Source organism: Phoenix dactylifera, chromosome 3 (genome assembly GCF_051530095.1).
Source record: "Phoenix dactylifera cultivar Ajwa chromosome 3, Ajwa_hap1_PhDact_Kaust_v1.1, whole genome shotgun sequence".
Lineage (NCBI taxonomy): Eukaryota > Viridiplantae > Streptophyta > Magnoliopsida > Arecales > Arecaceae > Phoenix > Phoenix dactylifera.
In genome coordinates this window covers 55097540-55121514 of record NC_143192.1, presented here as the reverse complement: position 1 = coordinate 55121514, position 23975 = coordinate 55097540, and the positions used below count along the sequence as shown (strand labels likewise).

Here is a 23975-nt window from a genome sequence, read left to right as displayed (position 1 = left end):
GGTAGACGTGGGGTATGGCTGGCCCTTTCCCAAAATCAACCAATAACTGGTCTCTGCATAGACATGGTGGTGAATAATTAGGTGACCCATATCATTTTTTTTTTAATTGGATGAAAGTGGGAACCAGATGCTGGAACGAATATTAAAGGAGGTTGAATAAAAGAAACCCACCGTCGTGTTCGGAGGTGGACGTCCTGAAAAAAATAAAATAACGGTGCTCCAATAGCGGTTCGGCCACAATTATTAGTTGAATTTAGCAAGATATGAGAATGGCCATGTGCCACCCGCTGCATAAGAACATTCACCATAGAATCAATGATGAAATGATTTTGCAAGTGAAGCATGTATATCGTGAGACTAATGAAACAGTAGATTGGATAGCTTCGTATGTGGCTAACCACTCTGAAGAGATCCTGTGACTAGGAGAGATGAGATTATTCGGTGTACGATAAAACTTGTTATTTTTTGACCTTTTTAAATATAATCATACCCGACATGTATGATACATCCGCTTCAGCAAAAAAAAAAATTAAAAATAATCAAAAAAAAAGATGGCCGGCTCTCAGGGTCAGGGTGGGCTGAGTCGGTCTTGTTACACCTGAATCAGACTCGACCCTGCGAGTCTTACTACTTGTAGTCACTTGTGGAACATTGCCAGAGTTGGTGAGCTCAAAGCCTTCTAAATTTAATCAATTAGTTAAATTCTAGTTTTACATAGCTCCTCAGTTAGAGTAGATTAGATCCATGTCTTTCAAGCATGTGAAAAAGAGATAAGCTAAATGCTCGTTAATTAATATTATGTACTCTCTCTCTCTCTCTCTATCTATCTAAAAACGGTATGGAAGATAAGAGCAAGAAATGACATCTAATATTTTGTACAATTAGAAAAATAGAAAATATCTAAATAACATTATTAGAATTATTCATATATTTGTGTGTTTTGTTTTTCTAAAAAAACCTTTTTAATGGCTACCGCTTAGTTTTCTTAGGCATGGGGTTCATGTTGTGGCTTATTATTTTATTAATAATAGATGACTTGTGATTAAAAATAGTTTTATATTTATAAGACTTTTAATTTTTTAAAAAAAGAAACTTAAACAAGACTCTTGCATGGAAAGAGAACTCATTTGGAAATAATCTCATAAGAGGTTTACTCCTTTAAACTTCTTGACGTACGGGAAACTAAGAAAATAAAAAAAGTATGCATAAGAATGGAATTTTGAGAGAAATTTTTTTAATAATAGGGTTAAAAGGTGTGGAGATAGAGTTCAAACTCAAGACCTGTACTCTGATACAATGTTAAAATCACTACTTGTCCTAAAAACATATGTTAATAAGATGATGTAGATTTATTTATATATTTTATATTTTTCTGCTCGGATACCATGTTAAAATCACCACTTGCCCAAAAAGCTGAAACGCATAGAATGTGGTAAATTTATTTATATATTTTATAGTTTTTTGTATTCTGAACATGTTCTATACTCGTTTCTCAATTCTTGAAATTTCTGTTCACGTGGGAAACACTTTTTTTTGGCAACTGAGATTAGTACGTATAAATAACTATAGTTGAGGGATGACCTAATGATACTCTTTTGAAGAAGGTAATATTACTTCATATGTTCAAATTTCGATACTAAAATACTAAATGAGAGAGAAATAAACTATTTTAGATTCCATGTATCAATTTTTGCTACCAAAAAATTCTTATTTTCTCTCTTCATGAAAAGGTATGGTTAAGAAGTTCGGTGTATGATGCACATGCATCCTTACCTATTTCTGCGCCTCTATCTCTTGTTTAGATGGATTCTCCAAAATATCAGAAGTTAAAAATATATAATCCATGGGCATCCCTATTTATTTCTGCACTACCATCTCTTATCTAGATTGTTTCTCCTTGATTGTTTAAATCCATTGAGCTCTATTTAAAAAAAAAAAAAAATCCTTGCTACCTTTCTCTCATCCACAGCTCAAACTCTTTTTAAAATTTAATAAATAACTAGAATAAAACAATACTCTTTCTTTAGTGCTCATATTTTATCTCTGTTACCTTCAACTCCCTTGAAGTTTTTGCTAATTTATTTCTCTAATGCGCATTGCATGTGCCCGTTCTAATAACATTTGAGTTATGGCTAGAGCAAGATTCTAGGATTTTATTGTATAATAAGTGGCTACATAAGGATACATTTAATACTAGTGCCTAAAAGGATTAAGCCAATTCTTCTTTCCCCTTCTTTTTGACAGGAAGGCAACTCGTTCTTCTTCTTTTTGATGGGAAATGAATATCTACACAAAGGTGTTTTTACATCTATTCGGACTCCATTAATATATAGTGCTTTGTGACCAGAAACATCAATCTTCTCTATTTCCTTCCTTCTTAAAACCTTTATTGTTCTTCCTTCTAGCAGAATTCCATAAGCTTTGTTGCAAACTCGGAGACAAAATCACCTTAAAGATAGCAATTTACGCACCGCAAAGTCTTGAATTGTTGTATTATTTTCTTCATTTCGAACCACTCTTCCCCAACAACAATCAGCTATATTAAAGCTTGGAAGGCTTGACATCAGCTATATTAAAGCTCAATTGTTCAGGAATATGGTTAGAAGGAGACCCTTTAACAAAAATCAGCTGGATAAATAATATGCAAATGACTATTACCACTTTTCCCCAACTTAGTGGATATAATGCATTTGAAGCAATCTCTTCCGTTCTTCTACTCAACTCACATCCTCGTTCAAATGAAGACTTTTTCTCATTTTCTTAAAAATCCTCCGGTCATTAGACCTCTTATATATGCTGATATGTATTGTACTTTGTTTTCATGAGTTTAGTCCGTGGGTGTTTCCTACTCTGTTTACCCAAAAAAAAAAAGAGAAAAGAAAACATAAACACAGCTAAGAACAAGAGAACCAAGCATCACTAGTTTCTACCACTATAAGCTGAATTAAGCTTTTGCATACATGCTTCTCAAGGATGCAAGACCAAAGACTTTAATAACTTTATTATAGTTTTGAAAGAAAAAAAACTTAGAACTCTATTTAATTTTTGAAAAAGGCATACTCCATCCACAAAACAAGAAGGTACCTATGCAAGTACAGGTTGCATGGTAGTTTTATGCTCTTCATTGGGCTTTAGGAGGAGGGTATTTGATGGCATTTTTGACAATTTTTTTGGTGGCTGCATCTGCTAGATTAATGCCACATATATCAGATAATTGTATCAGGTATAGTAGGACATCTGAAAGCTCCTCTCCAAGATGCTCCTTATCAGATTCCTTCCAATTTGGCAGACCTCTGGCCACTTCTCCCCTCCACATGAATATTTCTGAGAGCTCTCCCACTTCACCAATCTGTTCAAGAGAATAGATGTGCTAGGTTATATTTGAGTGGATGGTAAATATGTAACAAGGTAAAAACCTTAAAGGTATTACTTACAAAAAAAATTCCTAAAAGAGTTGGAAAACCATCATATAATATACCTAAATAATATGAATAAAAAAATTATAACATTCTTTTTGGGAATAACCCTAAAATATTCACATATCATGTTTATGCTTGTTTATAGCAGAATTGCTACATGCAGTTCAATTATCAAATGGTGAGAAAGAAAGAACCATATACTTATTGCAGTCTTATGTTCCATAAAGCATCTAAAAAATTATTAAGGTAATTATCTTTAACTAGTGTTCCTGATTTTTGTCGAAAGGAAAACAATGTCAATAATAGTGCTTTCACATTCAAACTCACTTGGCAAGGCAGGAAATTCGATGGTCGGCCAAGATAAGCAAGGGTGTGTTTTAGAGAGAGAGAGAGAGAGCCCTAGTCTCTGATCACCAGCAGTTGGTGACTGTTTAGCATTCCCTCTTAGCTGCTTATTTCTTTTAGCTTGCTCAAAATAATATGACATCACATTTCTTATAATGACAATGCGAAGTATCAAAACATGCCACCTATTTGTAGAATACCACTTAGCAAAGTAGCAAAATTTGAGTAACTCATCTAGAACCTATAGTTGTTAATTAATGGGGATGCTGATATCTTGCAATATGAGTTGTTTGATGATGAAATATACCAATTGGAATAGTGGCGAGGTGCTACTGTTGGTCTGTTTCTTGATATTGAATTTATATTATTTTAGTTAGCATCAAGAATTCCTACAGCTCTTGTTACAAGGATATGACTGTTAATTCCTCACAAAGCCTATAGTAGTGAACAACTAAACGATGTGGAAATAAATCTGATTTTTGGAGCACTTGAACATGACATCAAATACAAAACCAACTCAAAAGGCGAATTTTGCAAAAATCTCTTCTTCAAAACTTCATTTTTTTCGAACAATAAGGTGTTGGATCACCATGCTTCTATTCAGTTTGAAGGAAAGTAAAAACAAGCAGGATGTAATTAATTCTAAATCATAGGCATCTTCATGATCAGCTCTATGGATCATGTAAATTAAACAGTCACAGAAAACAAGTATAACCTGAATAAACTAATGGCTGTGGAGATTGGAGATAGACAGGAAAATATCTTATTTGTACCTAGTGTCCCTTCCATGAGGCAATTCTAAGAAAACTCATCCTCGACGAGCATCGCATTGAGCGAGCAATGAGTATGCATGCTTGCTTTCTTCTTGCTTCCATTAACTCATTAATACGAGTCAAGTTATGTTTAGCATCGAACTGTTGCCATTGAGGCAACATGAACATCAACATCATCATCATCATCATCATCATCATCATCATCATCATCATCATCATCATCATCATCATCATCATCATCATCATCATCATCATCATGATGTTAAACCTATGCAAGGGTATGAAAGCCTTGCGAAATAAAAGAGCCCTTCCAACCATGCTCTATAGTTTACAGCAAAAGACCACCCAGTCCCCCACATTCCCCATTAAAAGTACCATAAAGTGCAGCTCAGCCTCCCATAAGAACATGTCACTAGTTCCTGTTGTGATTGGCTCCACCTTTTAATCTGCCACCCACTTCACTGGAGCAGCATAAAATGTTGTTGAGGCCATTGCCACATGACAAATAAAATTATGGACTCCCCTCAAAAGATAATATAAAATTATAGACACCCAAAGAAAACATTCTATGACCTCCACCTCAGATTGCACCTCTCTTTAGCTCAAATCCACCAACCCATTTTAACTAAAACCAGGTTCTCCTCATAGTGGGCCTCAAGTGCATCATCATCACTCGCATATTATAAGGCCCTCAAACTCAATCTTTTGGCTGAATTGACTCCAGATTGATTTCTTTAGGAGGATGATTTAGCTAAGCAACCTTCTGAAAAGGACAAAAGCTACTGCTCTAAGAACATATTATACTGGAAAAACTATTCAAAATGGTGCAAGGCTTATAGAAACCAATGGCATTGTGAATTGGATATTTTTGGATGGTTTCTCTTGGAGGATGGCCTTGCGGAATGAGAGAGTAAGAATATGGAATAATGTCAGAACTTATTCATGGATCTTAGCTGACATTATTGCTGCGCTAGCTTATCAAATAATCACCGTCGGAAAATAAGCAGGCGTGGTAATAAGGCTTTGTAGATGCAGCATGCAGACTTAAACAAAAAAAATTCAGCATAAGTTCTTCACCATAATTTTCAAGTTGAAACCTCATATTCAAGAATTCATTGAAACAAGCAAAACAAAATTAAACAAAAAAAAATATATTAAGTTTTGAAGATATAATTAAGAAAATCCTTGAGTAAATATGTTATGATTAGTTCCATTAAGAGATTGGAGAGCAGAACTGGACAAAACTTTTTTTTCTGACCAATCAAGAGAAAAAAAAAATCTCAAAATGGTTAATAATTACAGAAGTTTAAGAGGAATTTGCCTGAAAAAAAAAAAATGATAAGGAAACATAACCACTACCGATCTATGATGCTATGATGTTTGTGATGATAATCTCATTAATTTTTCTCCATATTCCAACTATGTGGACTACCAGAAACATAACCACGGAAATTAACCAGGAATTGTTCACTACCACCACTTTATGGTTATATCTAGTACCCCTTTATGCTTTGCTACAAAGAGAAATGTGAGGGATCTTCACATCAAAAAATAAAAGAAAAAAATCTTTTCCTGCCAAGGATATCACATCCATGTTCTAATGATGCGACGGCATAAAACCGAACTAATCTTCGATTAAGAACATAAAAAAAAACAAGATAAACTAATATTAATGAGAAAATCAACAACCCAAGGATCAAGTTGAGGATGTGTAACGAAGTAAAAATTCTTACCATAGCAAGCAGGAGATTCCTTGGGCTGTGGTACTGCTCCCAGTCCCTCTCCTTGGAAAACTCCTCAAGCTTCCTTGAGAGCTCCTTGAGACTCACATCTGTCGTCACCTTTCCCTCTTCTCTCTCCATTCTCTCCTTCTTCTCTCCTTCCGTGCCTCCTTGTTTCTCTCTGGGCAGTGGGGAGAGGGTGGAAGGGTATTGGTGCTTTATAAAGTGGGAAGGTGGATTTGAAATAAATTAAGGCATAAACAAATGAAAAGAATGTATCCATATTGGAAGAAAATGGCAAGGAATGGGTGGAGGAGGAGGTGTAAGCGGACACGGCTCGTATAATGTTTAATGCTTGCGAGTCCAGCACCCACCATGCACGATGGCCGCCTCGCCCGTCCAAAAATGACGAGGGACTATTAAGTGAGGCCATGTGGTTTGCATTGTCTCCATTCGGTGTATCTCACTCCTAACCAAACTGTCATAGTCCCATATCGGCTCATTAAAGAGTTTATTAGCATGAGCCGGACCTTCTTTCAATTGCTTAAGCTTTTGGATCATGTGTCCACGATAAATAGTAAATTTTTTTTTTTGCATGAATACCCTCCTAAATATCGAATTTTACATAAATCCTCTTCCAAATTGATATTTACATATATACCCTCATAAAATACTTATTTTGCTATTCTACTCTTTTTTTATTTTTGCTTCTGCATATGTACCCATGCCATCTAATACTGTTAAAAAAATTAACGATTTTAAATTAAAATAACCAAAATATTTTTAATGGGTAGATGTGCAAAAAAAAAACATATATAAGGCGATCGCGATGAAGAACAAAAAAATAATTTCAAATTTTTATTTTATTTTTAATTAAAATAAATATAGTTTTTATTAACGGTTTTAGAGAAACTGTTATATTAGAGACATTTGTGCACAAACAGTATTTTATGAGGATACAGAAATAAATATAAATTTTAAAAAGATATTTATGCAAATTTGAATTTTTAAAAGGGTATTCATGCAAAATATCCTAAATAGTATTAAGCGAGATCCATCGTGTGTCTCCTTCCAACCATGGTTCCGATATGTATAGCCGGATTCTGATTTATTTTTAGCTGTCTAACCTAACTCATTTTTTTTAGTGTTTCATCTTCTGATTAGTATGATGCATATTAGTCGGAACTTCTCTTTCACTCCTAAGAAATAGATGATATTACGAGGCACCTGTTCAATCATATGGAAAGTTTCTTTTGCCAAGTGAAATGGCAGGGATTGGTGTGACTAGAAGAGAAATTGATGCAATATACAAGAGGTTGTTTAGTTGCAATTTGTCACGCAAGCATCGATAGGTCGACCTGCATGATCAAACGGTGCTTGAAAACATATTACTCTAAAAATGTCGGTGCAGCATGCATCACAGTGTTTGGCTTCTTATTTGATAAGTAGAAGTGACTATGACTTATATTCAAATGACTAACTAGGAGCAATCATAGCAAGGTCTATACCTTTTCATCTTTGAAGCATTTTAGTCCCGTAAAGCATTGTCAATTTGGAGGCCGTCGACATCGAATCTACAGAAATCAATAATTGGCAACTGATTGATCCATGATTCCAAGTGCATCTCTACCAATTCTAAAGTACCATAGCATGAGCAAACCACAATTTCAGGTGCAAACTTAAAAGAAACAACATCAAGCATTGGAATTATAGATAGCAAAGAGAATCTCAAACCAAAATTTGTATGAGCACATCTTTGCAATGTGAATTTAAATTCAACAAACTAGGCCTTGTACCTAATAAGAAGCCTCCCAATGAATAATGTCCTACCTAATTTAAATCAATTCTATTGTTTTAGTTGAATCGGGCTATAAATTTCATTCATATATAAATCAATTACAATAAGTTTGTTAATCGAACTCATGCAACGCGTAGTGCAAGCCCAGTTCTTCTCCCAATTGGCTTCTTGAACCTACTAAAGTTTCAGCAGTAAATTATTCTATTACTACGAAACCCCACTCAAACCATTATTGATCATATTAATAGTTGTAATGGCTCTTATTTTTTCCTATTATTTATCCCACTTTGTAGATTATGAATTATTTAATTTTATAATAACAAAATATTACAATAACTTTTTTAAGTATATCAAAATGGAAAGTGATGAAATAATAATAGAAAAATAATAACGATCTGTCTAACTAAATTTTTATTTAATAAAAAGTTTTTTTTTCTGGTGTATACCTTTTTTGGAAAGGAAAAGAGCTAAAAACATTTGAAATTTGGGGATAAAACCTTATTTTACTGAAAGAAGAGCGCTATAAGTAACAACCATATTTATTTTTTTATTTATTTATTTTTTTGGGGTTACCGCAAAACGGTTGTAACGGCCGTTATGATGCCTTAACGGCGGTAGCGGATATCGTTTTTTGCCGTCGATCTTGTGCCCTAGATCGGACGGCCAGGGAAGCGAAATAAAACCCCAATCGCTCCCACTCGCAGACCTGAAGCCGCGAGGAAAACCCTCTCTTAACTCTTCCTCCCTCGCGCGCCGTTGGTCTCTCCCCTCTCCCAAGAATGGTGAGAGCCCTAGATTCTGCGCATTTCCTCTTCGACCCATCGATTCCTTCGTCTCTTTTGAAGAATATTTCGATCTTTTGCTGTTCTGTGGCTAATTTGGGGTTTTTTCTTTTGAATTCTGAAGCCGTTCAAGCGTTATGTGGAGATCGGGAGGGTTGCTCTTGTCAACTATGGGAAGGAGTACGGCAGGCTCGTCGTCATCGTCGACGTCGTCGATCAGAATCGAGTACGTTTCTTTCTCTTTCGATTTTTCCGCTATACCTTGTTCTCTTGAATTTGGTTGTATTTTTTGGTTGCAGAAATATGCGTTGGTTGTTGATAGATAATTGTTTCTTTGACTCCATGATGTAGTTTTTTTCGGTTGATTATTAGTTATCTTGATGTGATTCGTTACTTGTTCTTGATGTCCGCTTTTTCGGATCTCAGAGTTTGGTTTCTTTCATACCGTGCGAGTAATTAATCAAAAAGCAGGGATTTTTCGAGTACTTTCATGGTTTAAAATGAACCATCGATATCCCGCAAATTCTAAGCCATATTTTTTTTTTGATACAAATTAGTAATACACCAGTATGCTTGAAGTCATCTCCAACCCTTATTTATTCCATTGAAATGTCCCAACCAATTACATATTGTTGAGGTAGTGACTACTAGCTTTCTCTCCTTCAGGCTCTTCCGAGGGCCTTTGTTTGAGGTGAGGTTCTATAGTTTGATGGTTATCTTACGCGTTGCGTTGTCAGCTTTGCTACCGACGCTTCATCTTAGGTGCTTTGCTACCGAGGCTCAGCATAAAGGACGCTCCTATCTATAGGCTAAGTCGTCGAACCCAGGAAGAGAAGGCCTACCAAGAATCCAGCACTAGAAATCACCACGTCAACTTACTGTTATGTATAGCTAAAAAAAGATTCTAAGGTTAACTTTTTTCTGCCAGCATTGCTATCATTCTGCATCTTCTGGATGATTTTATGGTTTGTGATTGATCTGTTAGATCGCATCCCCGATGGATATTTTGTTTCGATGTGATGTTTGAGATAACATGATTTATATTATACTTATTCAATTGTCACAAAGGAACTTGTTTGCATGTAGAGTTTGTGATCTTGTTTTTATTACCTTCAAGTGCTGCATGTCCATGAGCTTTTAGTTCTGGTAATTACTATGAGAATGTCATGTTATAATACTAATCAGTGTCATGTCGAAATACTGGATTTACGTTTTTTGTTTATTTTATTACATGTTGCAAAGAATAAAACAGTTCCAATCTGAGACCAGCTGAGTTCTATTACATGTCGAAATAATCTTGTACTGATCTTTCACCATCAAGAATGTAGTGAGGAAATGAAGGGCTCTTAGTTTCCTGGTCCATCTACTCTATGTTTTACATATGTTTTATTATTTAGTGAAAATTATGCTGTATATACTTGTTATCTTTGTTGGTCTAGGTTTAGGTTCAATTGTAAGGTGTGAAATCGTGAACATCTCTTTGTGCAATTATAAAAAAGACTTATTTGTGTAGATTTTCAGATTGTACTTGTACTTTCTGACGGGCACACTTTACAAATCTAGGTTGCTCAAGTTGATAATTATTTTGGTGTTTCTTATATCTTATCCTTTGTTTAACCAAAAAAAAAAATTTGTCAGGCTTTGGTTGATGCCCCAGACATGGTGCGAGGCCAAATGAACTTCAAGAGGCTTTCCTTGACTGATATAAAGATTGACATTCCAAGGCTTCCTAAAAAGAAGTCCCTGATTGCTGCCATGGAAGCTGCTGGTATGCTATTGGTTTTCCCTAGTTTGAAATGGTTAACGACATATGGCTGCTTTTCTTTGATCCCTTCTGGTGCTTTTGCTGATATATTTCGGATCGCAGATGTTAAGAACAAATGGGAGAACAGCTCATGGGGAAGGAAGCTGATCGTGCAGAAGAGGAGAGCTTCGCTGAATGACTTTGACAGGTTCAAGGTGATGCTGGCAAGGATCAAGGTTTGTTACAAACCATTTACAATTTGCTCTCACTCTCTCTCTCTCAATTATTCATTTTTTTCCCACTCTATTATGTTCAGAGAGGAGGCGCTATCCAGCAAGAGCTTGCAAAACTTAAGAAGCAGAATGCATCTTGAGCTTCTCATTGATAACAACTTCTGCCAAATCTGGTTGTGATGCATGGACCATTTTTTATTTTGTCAGCAGGTTTAAGAGAGGTTTTTACATAGAGAGGTCCTATGAGCTTTTTCATGTTTTGAGAGTTTTGTGACACTAGATTATTTGTTTGAAGTTTTTATGGCACCCATGAAAAATTATGCTTTCATTTCTTTAGTAAGTGGCATCTTATTTTATATACTGTTTATACTGCCTCTGCCGACAGATCTTAGATTAGAATCACGAGGAATGAGTGTTGGATGGGCTTATGAAATGGAAGATGGACTCGGAATAGCATTGCAATGGCAGGGTGCTATTTGAAGAGGATTCCAATTTTCTTTTATTTTTGTGAAATTTCTTCTAAGACTAGTGCCTCCTTGTTTTTTTTTAGCCCATTGCCTTGAGGTTCTGTGAAGAGACTGTAACAGGAGGTACAAAGAGACATGTCTTGGATATTTTCACCAGTCCGTTTCTAGATAACAGAATATGGATATTGACATCAACAGGATCATGGATAAGAGGCATAATATTTCAATCTTTTTATTGGGTTCTTGTTGCATTTAGACACGTTCGGAAGTACAGAAGGAAAATCATGGTGGATATGGGAGACCATGCTTGGTGGCCTCCTCCGGAGGTAAATCCAAGAAGCAGATGTTTGGTTGTGTGATGTTTAAACTTATTCAGCGTGATGCAATTATTCAAATTTATTTTCACATATCAACAACTTACATATCACACCCACCCCCAGCACAAAAAAAAACTGCATGTCAATTATTTTAAGTTGTTTAATTTATTATTATTATTATTTATTTTCTTAGTTACCCGAACCTTTTCTTGCTCAATATTTAGGTTGAAAATTTTGAGCCAAGTTATGAAGGCAAATGAACTAGAACATATGGCCGAACTGCCTGGTTATCATGTTATCTCTCTATTTTGGAAGGTTACTTATGGGTTGTGCTGGATATTTTGTGGTTTTAGATAACCTAAATCAGATCTGTTTCTTAAACATGTCAAAAATCCAAACTGACCTTATTAATTTGGTAACCTGATCTGGCCTGTAAATAGGTTAAATCAGGTTAGGTAGATATTAAACATATTAAGTAGGTCTTAAATTGGGAAATCAATCAGGTTATGATCCAACCAACTATTAAATTGGTCAGAAATAGGTTAAATGAGTCAGAGATTTAATTTAAACAGAACCAGTTTAATCAATGCATCAACCTGGTAATGACTTAGATTTGTTTATGTGAAACCCAAGCCTGTTTAAAGTACAAGTTAGAGTGGTGGGTCTTAAAATGCCACCTCAAATCCAAAATGATATTGTTTAGTGTTACTTTAACAATCACAAGTATGATGCCTATTTTACCAAGCAAAAGGGGAATGAAAAGCACAGAGCATGACTTATTCTATTTGACCCAATTTGGTTTAATTAACTCTTAATTTTACGACTCCTTCGAATAAAATATCAAGAAACTATGAGAAAAAATTAATAGGGACTTTAGAGCTCAAAAAAATAAAAAATAAAAACAAAGAAAAAGATAATGAAAATACCTGATTGAAGATAAACCCAGCCACAGTCAATTAAAATATATTTGGTTTTATACCTCTTAATGGCTATTGAATGGCTATGATAAACATACGAAAAAAAACAAAGTCAAAATATGGTAGTGGGGAGAATAAAAGACGAGCACAAGTTTAACTTATCCAAGGTGTTGAAGATGGCTTTCGGGCTGCAATTTAGGGAACAAGAACCAAGCCTTGCCAAGTTTAATAAGCAAGCTAAGCTTAAGCTGTTTACGAACAACTTATTTAAGAGATCTATTGAAAGCATGGGATTCATTTATAGTTAATAATCTTAAATATATTAATTAATATGATTATATTCAACATAATTAATATTACATATGATAAATATTATAAAAAATAATTATTGATATAATTAATAATTATTAAAATTATATATGTTGTTTATATATGAGTATTTTGAGCTAATTTAAGTCAAATTTAATTGAAGCTCAGCTCATTTTTTAAAGCAAGCGAGTTTAATTTGAGTCAAATTTTAAACTCGAGCTAGCTCATGCGCAACTTGCACATTTGCCAGCCCTACGGCTGCATAAGACAAGGCCACCAAGGCAATGGGTCTCACTCTTCTCGCCTCCTAAGAATGACTTTAAGCATTGTTTTGTCTTTACTAATATTATCACTAATTAACCTAACCATAAATCTGCAGCGTCCACTTGCCCCTCAAATATCTTAAGATGCAGGACATGTTCAACGCATCTACTCTGCATGGTTGTGCACTTGAAGACAACAATGCATCATCAATTAGGGCCTGTCTCAGTATATATAACTTCTAACAGAAAGCCCCTGACTCAACTCTTCAAACCAAGTTACATGAACCAATTACATATGCCACCAAACAGCTGCATATAAATACAGTTCCCGCAATTAATACTACATCAAACTCTAGTTACTAAATTACAGCTAGTTTTATCCAAACAGGGGTCTCATATTCTTCTTTTCCTCGAAGATCTGCAAAAACTGGTAAGGCATTAAACATATCATGGGTGGCCAAAATTAACTAGAAACCTAGCAAATAGGAGCAGATATATCTTGTATGGCAAACAATACCATGCACCACATGCCACCATTTAAAAAGGAGATTGGCAAAGTTAATCTTAATCATGGTCAATCTTCATTTCAACTAATGATTACAAAAAATTCACCAAATAGATCTTCGGGAGTCCACAACAATCGCCACATATGTTGCAATTAATTCAGCAAGTCCACACTGCTAATTTAGCATTTTATAAGCTAAACAAGAATATGGTTAAACTAGAAAATGGTTAATTTAATATACATATAAGCACAACTTTTAGCATATTAAAATGAATACTCTGTATATCACAGATATTGCAAATTCCACCTCATCAAAATGATGTTTTCTCTAATTTTCATTCGTCTCTGGGATTCTTCAGTGTGAGAAGAGCAAATGCTATCAATGAAACTACAACTTCAAAACAAAGAATGGGATGAATGAATGAAGTCCTTTCTATATCACTCAGCTATCCCCATAGTATTCTTGTGCAAGACCGAGCATAGGAGCAGTGTCTATGGTTTTCTCTTCTATTTTTCTGCAAAGATTTTGGATCAGTTTGCGCACATGCTTTCGACCCTCAGGTTTGCTCCATAGAGTTTGAAGAATTTCAGCTGGAATGACTGTTGCAGGTTGTGCAACCCACTGATGGTGATCAACCATCATACCATTCAATCTATCAACCAAAAGAAATTGAAGAAATGGTAAACCTCAAGTATAATTAAACACGAAGAAACAGTAGACTTCATGAAAAAAGCTAATCAATGATTTCCTAGCAATACTCTTTGATGGTGATCAGACCATGTTATCAGGATCCCTCCAATTTATTATCTATAATTTACCTGTTTAGGATCTTCACCATGTTGCCATATTCGGATAATTTGAAGTGCACATCAAAAGTGTCAATATCTCTGCCAATTATTCTCTTGACTTGCCCATAGGATTCACATATGTTCTGAATCCTTGTTATTCCGCTGAGGGGGTTCACTCTTGAGATTCTCACAACAGTTGTTTTGGGTGCGTCAATCCTGTAGATTGTAAGCTTCTTTCCTACTACAGATACAGTGGCTACTGCAAGAGCCCTTTCCTTTGATTCTTCTGACTGCAAAAAGAGCAACAAAGGGTATGAGAGTCTCAGATCCATAGTCCTCTCTACTTCTAACCTTTTCCTGCAGAAACTTACAACATATAATAATAGGTAAAAGTCATAGCCTGAATCCTTTGAAGCAGAATGAAATTTGAAGTCTGAAGAGCTTGAGAAGGGAAAACTATTTTTTCTACTTACAAGGGTGGCTATCAGATAGATAAAGTTAGAACCAAACTGCATAAAAGAAATGAAGGTTATCCTGGGGATAGTAATTGGGCTCCTAATGGGGAGAAAAGCATTCAGATTGGATGTTCTACCTCGTTGAAAGGTTTCTATTTGACTCTATATCACCAGGAGCTTTTGCAACCAAACATGAGCTTGTCATGGACAGGCTCAAGACCTGTGGTGCACGGCTATAATTAGGAAACTTAGGAGGCGGACATCAGATTGCATTGGCTTTAATTTAAATCCAGGCGTAACCTATCCTATGAGTATGCTGTTTGTAGGGTACTCTTTGATTATCAGATAGAAAACCTATCAAAAATTTAATGTCCCTGACCAATATGTGAAAAACAAAATTTTGTACAAGCAAAAGATAAAACCTCTAGAATCACAAGCAGAGGAAACAGAGAATTAGAACATACGGTAGCAGGACAAAATGTGGTTGAGATGGGTTATAAGGAGAAGTGGACCTAGCTGCAACCCAACTTGTTTTCAAACTTAAACAAATATAAACCCATGCACAGGCAATGTGTACAGAATGGGTGTCAAACAAATAAAACAATAGAATGGTAGTCAGTGTCAAAAGATTGTTAGAGACTTCTGGGAATGATTTTTTTGCAAACAATCGTTTTCTAAGCTTTTCTGTTTAAGCCATGAGTTGCATGATGTGCAAGTTCATTAGAGGTGTAACCCTGAATTTAATCTACTAAAATGTCACTTGTTTGAGTAAGCTGCTTAGTCTTGAGCAGACAGCTTTCCGAACGAGTTTATCCACAGTATAGTTTAAAAAGATAGTTATCTTTACAGCAGATAAATGAACATAGAAGTATCAAGAATTCACAAGAATATGTATCACCTCGTACTCAACATAAACACTGGATCCCGTGGATCCCATGGCAAGGCCAGTGATGCATCCCCAGAATGATAGTGCATGTTTCAGCTGATAAAATGATGTATTTTCTGGCAACCCCTTGACCATTACTGTCCGAGCTGGATTTTTGAGAAAAGCTGCAGGAAAATCTCCATCTTTGGCAGGCTCCATGTTAGACAATCTGCTGTGAAACTTTATAGGAGAAGTTGCCTCTACAACAACATCTGCACCGCATACAGCCACACCAGTTTTACTTAGAGCTTTAATCAGCCCCTCTTCCGTCTGCAAAAATGTTAAGATTCCATCAGACTTTCAAGAGACAGCTATATAGGTTCCATGGCTTGAAGAACTAACAACTTGGGCAACAAAGGAACCAAACATGCAAACTATGAGGCCACAGAAAACATTAAGTTTTTGGCGGTCATCTAAAACAGCTTATTTTACATTTAGTACGTGCAGTAGATATTCTGAATCATGAACCATAAACTGATATCAGGAATCTAAGATGATTGAAACACGTGAAAGTGTGTGCTTTGAAGAGGGGAGGAGGGCAGGTTCTGGCTAGTTGGCAAGTCCAGGACTCCAGATTGTGGCCTGCCTCTCCTAACGACATTTGCATGCAAGAAGCCTATGATTACATTTTTATCCATTTTTCAGGCACATTCTAAGTCCCGGAAGTTTTTTGAAGTAATCTTTATCTATGTCTACGTGTCATACAGTCAATGCTGCATGGGGACAATGCTGTGTCAGAATAGAAAAAAATACAGGACACCGAGACACATTGAACACAAATTTTTATATCTCTAAATTAAAATTATAGTTTCTTTTATTGTATTTGAAATTAGATTATTGTGAATCTATACCTATTAGGAGAGGATTCACATGGCAACCCCTGCTATACAACTCAGGGTCCATCAAGCCAATCTTTAAGAGAATATAACCATGTGAAAAACTTGTTTGCTAACCACATAACTCTGTTGGTCCCATTTTTCACTGTATTTGGTACCATTTTTCACACTCTGAGAAAAAAAAAATTTGGAAGTATCTGATATGTGACAAGATTTAAGGATGCAGGTTCTTCATGGTAGGCTTTTGTGTATGGGTATCCATGCAAGCTATGACAAAAGGCATGAGATAGTGGGACAGAAGTACCTTGAAACAAACATAAGCATAGTTGTATCTGTTCTCTCTTCTTGTGCGAACAACACGGATTTCAGTAATCGGCCCACAATCATGGAAAGCAAGACCAATATCATTGATCTTGGCTGCTTTCAGCAAAAATTTCACCAAGAGGCAGTTTTCATGACTTCCTGTTCCTTCATGTAGAAAAGCATCCAAGTTCTGTGGTTGAGTTGAGAAAGCATCCTCATCCTTTGACTCAGGCTCTAGATAGTCGAATGCTGCAATATCAGAATCACTTTCTTCACTCAAAAGTTGGGACTCCAACATATCTGGGGACCCCATTGCTTTTCCATTTTTACTTAATTGAAGATTCACATTTTTAATATCGTAGCCCCTAGGTTGATTCTTCTGGGTACTATCTCTTACCTTGGAATGTAATGTGTTTACTTCCCTTGGTTCCTCTGTGTCTGTCTGCCCTGCAGATTTCCTGTATTCGTTTTCATCATTCAAAGTCAGTAACTTTATACTTTCATCAACAAAGCCCCTCATTTCCTTGTCATTTTTATTATTAGGTACATGTGCCCAAGATCCAGCCTTATGTGTGTCTTTTGAAAGTTCAATTATTCGCTCAAGAAGACCTTTGACTTCTGATTTCTTCTCAGAATCCTCTCTAATTTCCTCTTTTGGATTCAAGGACTTGTCTTGCTTCATATTTTTCTTGTCGATTACATCATCATCTTTGGAGTCTTTTTGATTTCTTTTGAATAGATCAACTAAACCAAAGACATGCTTGTTTTCCTCTCTCAAATTTGAAGTCTCATGTTTCAAAGTGTCGGTCTTTCTGCACTTCAAACCCACTTCTGTATTTCTTCTAAAAAAGTCAACCAAATTAATGACCTTTTGATCTGATGGTGCAATGTCATTCAATGGCGAACTCTGATTAGGTGTCAGGAAATTAACATCTGTTGCTTGAGAGTTCTGATTTGGTTCCCCGCATTTTTTGCCTGTCAGGTACTCTTCATTACCATTTGGAGTAGCTTCAGTTAATTGAGCCTCATGTCTGTGCATGCTGATAGAATTTTCTTCATCCTCAGCAATATGACTAAGCGAGCGAGATTGCTGCAGGTTCCCCACTGTTTTAGGAGATGCAGGACTATCTACTGATTGTTCCATTTGTTCTTTTTCAAATAGTTCTGTATCCTCCAAACTTCTGACAGATGATAGCACTGATGAATCTATATCCGCTGCACTATGAGATTCTGTTATATTTGACAGCTCTGTTAACAAAGCAAATCCTTTTCCAGGCATGTCGAGCTCTCCAATATCTGAATTTTCATTTATAACTGCAGCCTTAGGAGTTTCCTCTGCTGTAACGTGTGACTGTGAACTTGCAATTTGGCTGTCACTCAGAGATCCAGGCAGCATTTTTGATTTCATTTCTGCTAAGATATCTTTTAGAATGTACCATGATCCACCCACCTCATCATGAACTTCTTTTGTCTTGGGAAAGACACCAGGATGTGTTATCATATATCTGCACAAGGAATGGGATGAAAAGGACATCAATAAGCACAGAAAGGGGAAGACATAAGCTTTTAGAGTATTATGAGTGAGATGCCAAATGCATGGCCTATACAAGCATAACAACACAGGATAATACTGTTAATTCTCTCTCAGAAGAGATGAAGAATGCCTATCATGGAGGATACTTAAATAATCTTGACAGGCCACTAATTCTAGAAAGTACCTTTGATAATGCCAGAAAGGAAGCAGAGAAGACTGCAACCCAACATAATCAAATGGACTGGGCAAGAGTTGACATTTTTTTTCCAGCAACCCTGAATTTTATTAAACCATTATGATAACAAATGTCAAAGCAAATGGTCATTAACCAATGGAATTTGGCTAAGCAACTGGTACCCTTCCTCCTATTCGGAGGAAGTGGTGGTGTACCTTTTGTATCCATAATGTGCAATTTGTTGGTGGCATTTATGTGCAAGGTTTGCGAAAAGGCGCAACATGTGGATGTGGGGGGAATGTGATGCAATTATTGTATGGGCACAACTGGGTCACTGTAGTGGTGGGATAGGTGTGCGAGTTGCTGGGGCAAGTGATGCAGTAGTCAGCTGTATGCCCAACAGCTTGTCAGGTCTAGTGGGGAAGGTTACCCCCATCGCCAGCCCCACTTCTAGCCTAGAACCAATCTATCAATTCTTTTTCTTGACATGAAAATTATATGAAACATAGGTTTCTTAAATCATATATAGTTTTAAATAGAGAGATCATTTGATATGTGGAGTCATACAAAAACATGACATGTAGAGGAAAGCTGGTCTCGCAACATAGGTATATACACTCCACTATGTGAACAGAGAAGAGGTCAAGAAGCATTAGCTTGAATCTTGTCTGGGTCCTTGCTAGAATCATCAAGGTATGTTTTTGATGGTTGTAAAAAAGGTTTCTAAGACAGTTCAAACTTTTGGCATTCAGCCAAATATTGGACGCAACATCAACTATTTAGTTGTAGTTCATAGAGGACATGAAAGACTGTAATTCATGACCCAATAAAATTTACCATAGACCCTTATGGTCTTGCAACTGGCACTCAAATACTTATATTAAGAAGCAATGAAAATAGTCCATAAACTTGAATTATGAGTAAACAGTGAAGTTTGTTGATGTCATAAACCATTATACTTTATTTATAATTATTAACATATATGTAAACATATACTTGTTTGTTCTTGTACCATAGCTGTACTGTATCCTATTTCTTTAAGATTTGACAGATCGGTGTATCGTATTGTGTCTTATTTGTATCTCATATCTATACTCATGCTTCATGGTCAAGGATATTTTCATTCCTTTTTCTTGAGACCACCCTTGTGAAGAGTTTTAGCATCAACTTCAGGCAAGTAATTCCATCCACCTCCGACTACACCAATAATTCCTTGATGCTTTCCACTTATAATCCATTAAGAAACCACATTCATAACTAATATGACTTAGGATCTCTACAACTCTGCGTTTCACAAATATACTATGAAGCAATAGAGGAAAGAGACTAAAACCACCATAGGAAAATGCTCCTCTAACCTATTATCCAGTAAGAATACAGTTAAGCAAGGCACAACAGTGCCATTTTACTTAACATTATACATTACTCCCAGGAAGGTTGACAGGATCATGTCCCCTTAAAGAGCTGGTATAGCTCCCTGCAGCACTCATAATATGGAACTTTGTTCTCCTTGACCAAGAAAAAAATTACACTCAAAATTCCTAGCTCCTAAAACTCTCCACTCTCATCGCTCCTCCTTTCTTCACTTATAATTCAAAGGATCTTACTCTGTTGACTCCATTGAGGACAAACAAAATTCAACACTTAACGACAAAGCAAGACCGAGTAGGTTCTGAATGACCAAACAATGTTAAATGACCATAATATCTGCAGCACTCCATGTAAGGCCAGCACAACACAACCCACTTTGAAAAATCTCTGCACTAACACTTCAAGCGAGCTTACTTCCAATATTTTAAGTTCAGTATCTCGTAAAAGGACAACACTTTGTTATCAACATTCTACCAACATTTCACAACTTACCGACATTCCAAGATAATCTTCGAGTTGCTTGTCATAAATTAATTAAAAAAACTGGACATGAAACCTCCCAATTTCTTTTACTTGTGACCGACGATTCTTGTAGTTCTGGATATCCCCATAACCTTAAAATTTCAACCATAGCATTAAAATACCATTGGAAGTTATTCAATCCCACCTACTCTTTATTTTCCAGATAAAATAGGAGAAAAGCAGAGAAACATAGCGCTGTTTCAAAAAAAAATCAAAATCAGCAGATAAATGAAAGGAGAAAGAAACATAGGATGATCATTGAGAACCTCTGGATGAACGAATTTACAGCTTCTATCTTCCTCTCTTTCGCGACCTCAGCCTTCTTGGAGACCTTCTTAGGAGGAGGAGGAGAAGAAGCGAACCATCTTCGCGGTCTGGGAAAGCCTGATCGGCCAATTCACAGTCTCAGAAAGCAATAGCGAAGACCAAGTTTGGAAAAATAAAAGAAGAATCGAAAGGGGGAAAGAATTTGGAGAAAAGAAACTGAGAGGGTGTACCTTTCTTGGGCAACCGGAGCTCTGCTTGCAATAGAAACAGACGAGACAGCGCCATATGCGCGTGAGAGAGAGAGAGAGAGAGGGGAGAGGAAGGGGTCTCGGAGGGTTTTAAGGGTTTTAGAGAGGAGAGGGAAATGATGCGGCCACAAACCCACACTGCTGTTAGACACGCGCCGTGCATGTGATATAGAGTAACGGATAGCCGTGCCCTTTCGTTTTGACGCCAACTTGATGTTTTTCTCTCGTTTTGATGCCAACTTGATGTTTTTCTCTTGGTGCTCGGGGATGCAAATGAGTTGGATCAGACTGAGTCATAAATAATCTCGATCCAATATAATCTCTTATTTGGGTTCAATCTCTTAGTTGGACCATGACCTAAATGAATAAAATATCAGGTGTGTGGTTATAATTTCTGACCCAACAGGTCATTCGGATCGGATTGAGTCAGATTCATGTATAACCCGGCCCGACCTAAAAAATTCGGATCCAAATCGGCTTCTGATCAGGCCCAGGTTGGATCCCTATACTTGTCATTTCCTATGCTTGTTTTTTTTTTCAATGAGTGAAAATTACAGAAAGCAAGTTATACAGAAACATGCAAGTGAAAGTGCTTAGTCATCGCAAAATAACCTAATAATGATAGGCTCAACCTAGTTAGCTATAAGAATTTTTTTTTGTCCATGCATGCAATACTTTTTTTTTTTGAGTAGAAAAGAATTGCATCGATGCTAATCTTTTTATTTAGCAGTGATATCTCCTGAATTTGTTAGAATGCATCTACTACTATTTTTTCTAAACATCCTACTAGAAAAGCATGCATGGGCCAAGATGAAGAATATAGTTTTGATAATGACATATGATAAAGTTCAACAAGTACAAAGAACTCATCATGAATCCATCTTCTTCTACGTGGCAAAATTATATTCTAGTTGTCTTCATTAGTTTGAACTTCCTTCTTAAGAAAATAATGTTCTCATTTTATGTAACCAATATAAGCTTTGATGGAAAATTCGTGCCATTCGATAGTATACAAGAGATAGTCTCTTCCATTCCTCTCGTCCTCAAACACAAGAAAAGATTAGAGGAATAGAGAGTTAAGGACACTTAAGCACTCCTACGGCCCTAATGGTGTATTGGATTCGGATCGGATCGAGTCGGGTCATAAGGTAGAAAACTTAAAATTGTCCCAAAAATCAAATGGATAGAATTAGGTCGGAATTTAGTAAACCCAGAACAAAATCCGAAAATGGAATGGATCTAATTTTAGAACCCAGCCCGACTCCACGAATCCTTTAAATCGGGTTAGATCGCGTTTAAATGGGTCGGGTCGAGTCATGGCTCAAACCGACCCATTTGCAGCCTTAGTTGGTCTAGTCTCCTTATTTCTTTCTATTAGGACTCATTTGGTTCAGAGTTTCTCTCACTGAAATATTTCTTCCAAAATGCTAATAACTAGGTATATGATATCTGAAAAAGTAATTTTTGTACGTTTGATTGATAATGAGAAAGTAACATATTTTAGAGTAGCTTTTATTTGGTTGAATATCTAATTTTTTAAAAAAATTATATAAAACATCTATTACGCCCTTAATAAGTAGAAAAATCTTATCTCATTCTATCTAAAAGCTTAAGGCTACTTTTGGAAAAAAAAAAATATTGCAATTTCCAACCAGTGAGAATTAAACTTTTTCATGTCCTACATAAGTTTTTTTTAAATAAAATATGAAAATTTTATTTCTATGAAAAAGCTACTTGCCCATCTTCTTCTTTAAAAACTCTAACTAAATATTAGATATTTTATTAATCATACTTTTCCTTCCCCTCTTTCCACAAATCATACGAGTCCTTAGATTGACTAATAACAGAAACTAGCATGTTTACCAATAAATGGTTATTGTCATCGAGATAATGACAGGGTAAGTGATAGACCTAATTTGTGAATCAAGCTGCTGGGAATATTTTCTGATATTGCCACTAGCTTTGAACGCTCAGATTTTATCAAGCAAGTAACTTGGATGGTGGTGGTTAATGTATGCATGTATGCTTAACTTGTGGACTATTTTAGGTGTATTAAGCTAAATGAAAGCTAAAATTAAGAAAAAGAAACCACTGAGATACCATAGTGATCTCTGCATGATTAACAAAATTAAATGCTGGCAACATGGGTTTCATGCTCATTCATGTCAAGAAGCCAAAGAACTGCAGTATACCAAGACACCAAAACCATACAGAATTTTGGGCAAAATGTAATGTCCAGAATTTTGAAGCATCGTGGGAAGTAAGAGTACATCCAACAAAATCAAAAAATAAAATAAAACAAATAGATGCATAGTCAATCTACAAAGCTCTTCCAGATTGCTCTGCCATAGAAGATGCACCCCAATCTGTAGCTTTATCCACTTCACAATGCACATGAGTAGCTCTGAAAGACAAGCAGCTGTGGTTATCCTCCAAATATCCTAAAACAAGGGATATTCATTCATCATGTACTTCTATCCACAAAAGATGCAACCCAGCCTACAACTATATTTGCTTCACGATGCATATGACTAGCTCTAAAACATAAATAGCTGCTGGCTATCCTCCAAATATGCAGCTAAGGGATGTTCATTCATCATGTCCTTATATGTCCCTATCCAGCCAACCACTGTCGCAAAGCCTTCCTCAAGATGGATAAATTCCACCCTAAGGATGAATTCCCATGCCACTCTTAACTTAGCACTAGGAATAGAGATATCATAAAGCTGACTATGCCTACAACAATGAGTCTTGAATCACAGCCTCTGAATACAAATCCAACACCACCTCTTCCACCATCATTCAAAACACTACCATCAAAATTCACCTTAAGAAAACTTGGGTAGGGGATCCTAAGTGATAAAAGATCATTTTGAGCGCAACCACTGCTGAAAAGAAGCCTCAAATCTCCCTCGCTATCAGCTGCTCCCCAATGGTAGGTAAATAAATGATTTTTG

The 23975-nt window shown here is 36.1% G+C and overlaps 3 protein-coding genes across 3 annotated transcripts; 1 reads left to right on the top strand and 2 right to left on the bottom strand.

Moving 5' to 3' along the window:
- Positions 1-2972: 2972 nt before the first annotated feature.
- LOC103716088 (uncharacterized) lies at positions 2973-6485 on the bottom strand. The gene is made up of 2 exons (XM_008803954.6): positions 6271-6485; positions 2973-3349 (listed from the first exon to the last, which is right to left on the bottom strand). Exons 1-2 carry the CDS (start codon positions 6397-6399, stop codon positions 3122-3124), a joined length of 357 nt encoding a protein of 118 aa, XP_008802176.1. The 5' UTR covers positions 6400-6485; the 3' UTR covers positions 2973-3121.
- Positions 6486-8714: 2229 nt separating this feature from the next.
- Positions 8715-11171, top strand: LOC103716089 (large ribosomal subunit protein eL14y-like). The gene is made up of 5 exons (XM_008803956.4): positions 8715-8838; positions 8963-9064; positions 10477-10606; positions 10706-10818; positions 10899-11171. The coding sequence occupies exons 1-5, from the start codon at positions 8836-8838 to the stop codon at positions 10953-10955; spliced, it is 405 nt and encodes a 134-aa protein (XP_008802178.1). The 5' UTR covers positions 8715-8835; the 3' UTR covers positions 10956-11171.
- Positions 11172-13749: 2578 nt separating this feature from the next.
- LOC103716090 (RNA-binding (RRM/RBD/RNP motifs) family protein) lies at positions 13750-21155 on the bottom strand. The gene is made up of 6 exons (XM_008803958.4): positions 21001-21155; positions 20770-20887; positions 16903-18406; positions 15736-16032; positions 14413-14672; positions 13750-14246 (listed from the first exon to the last, which is right to left on the bottom strand). Exons 1-6 carry the CDS (start codon positions 21053-21055, stop codon positions 14036-14038), a joined length of 2445 nt encoding a protein of 814 aa, XP_008802180.3. The 5' UTR covers positions 21056-21155; the 3' UTR covers positions 13750-14035.
- Between the last annotated feature and the right edge of the window lie 2820 nt (positions 21156-23975).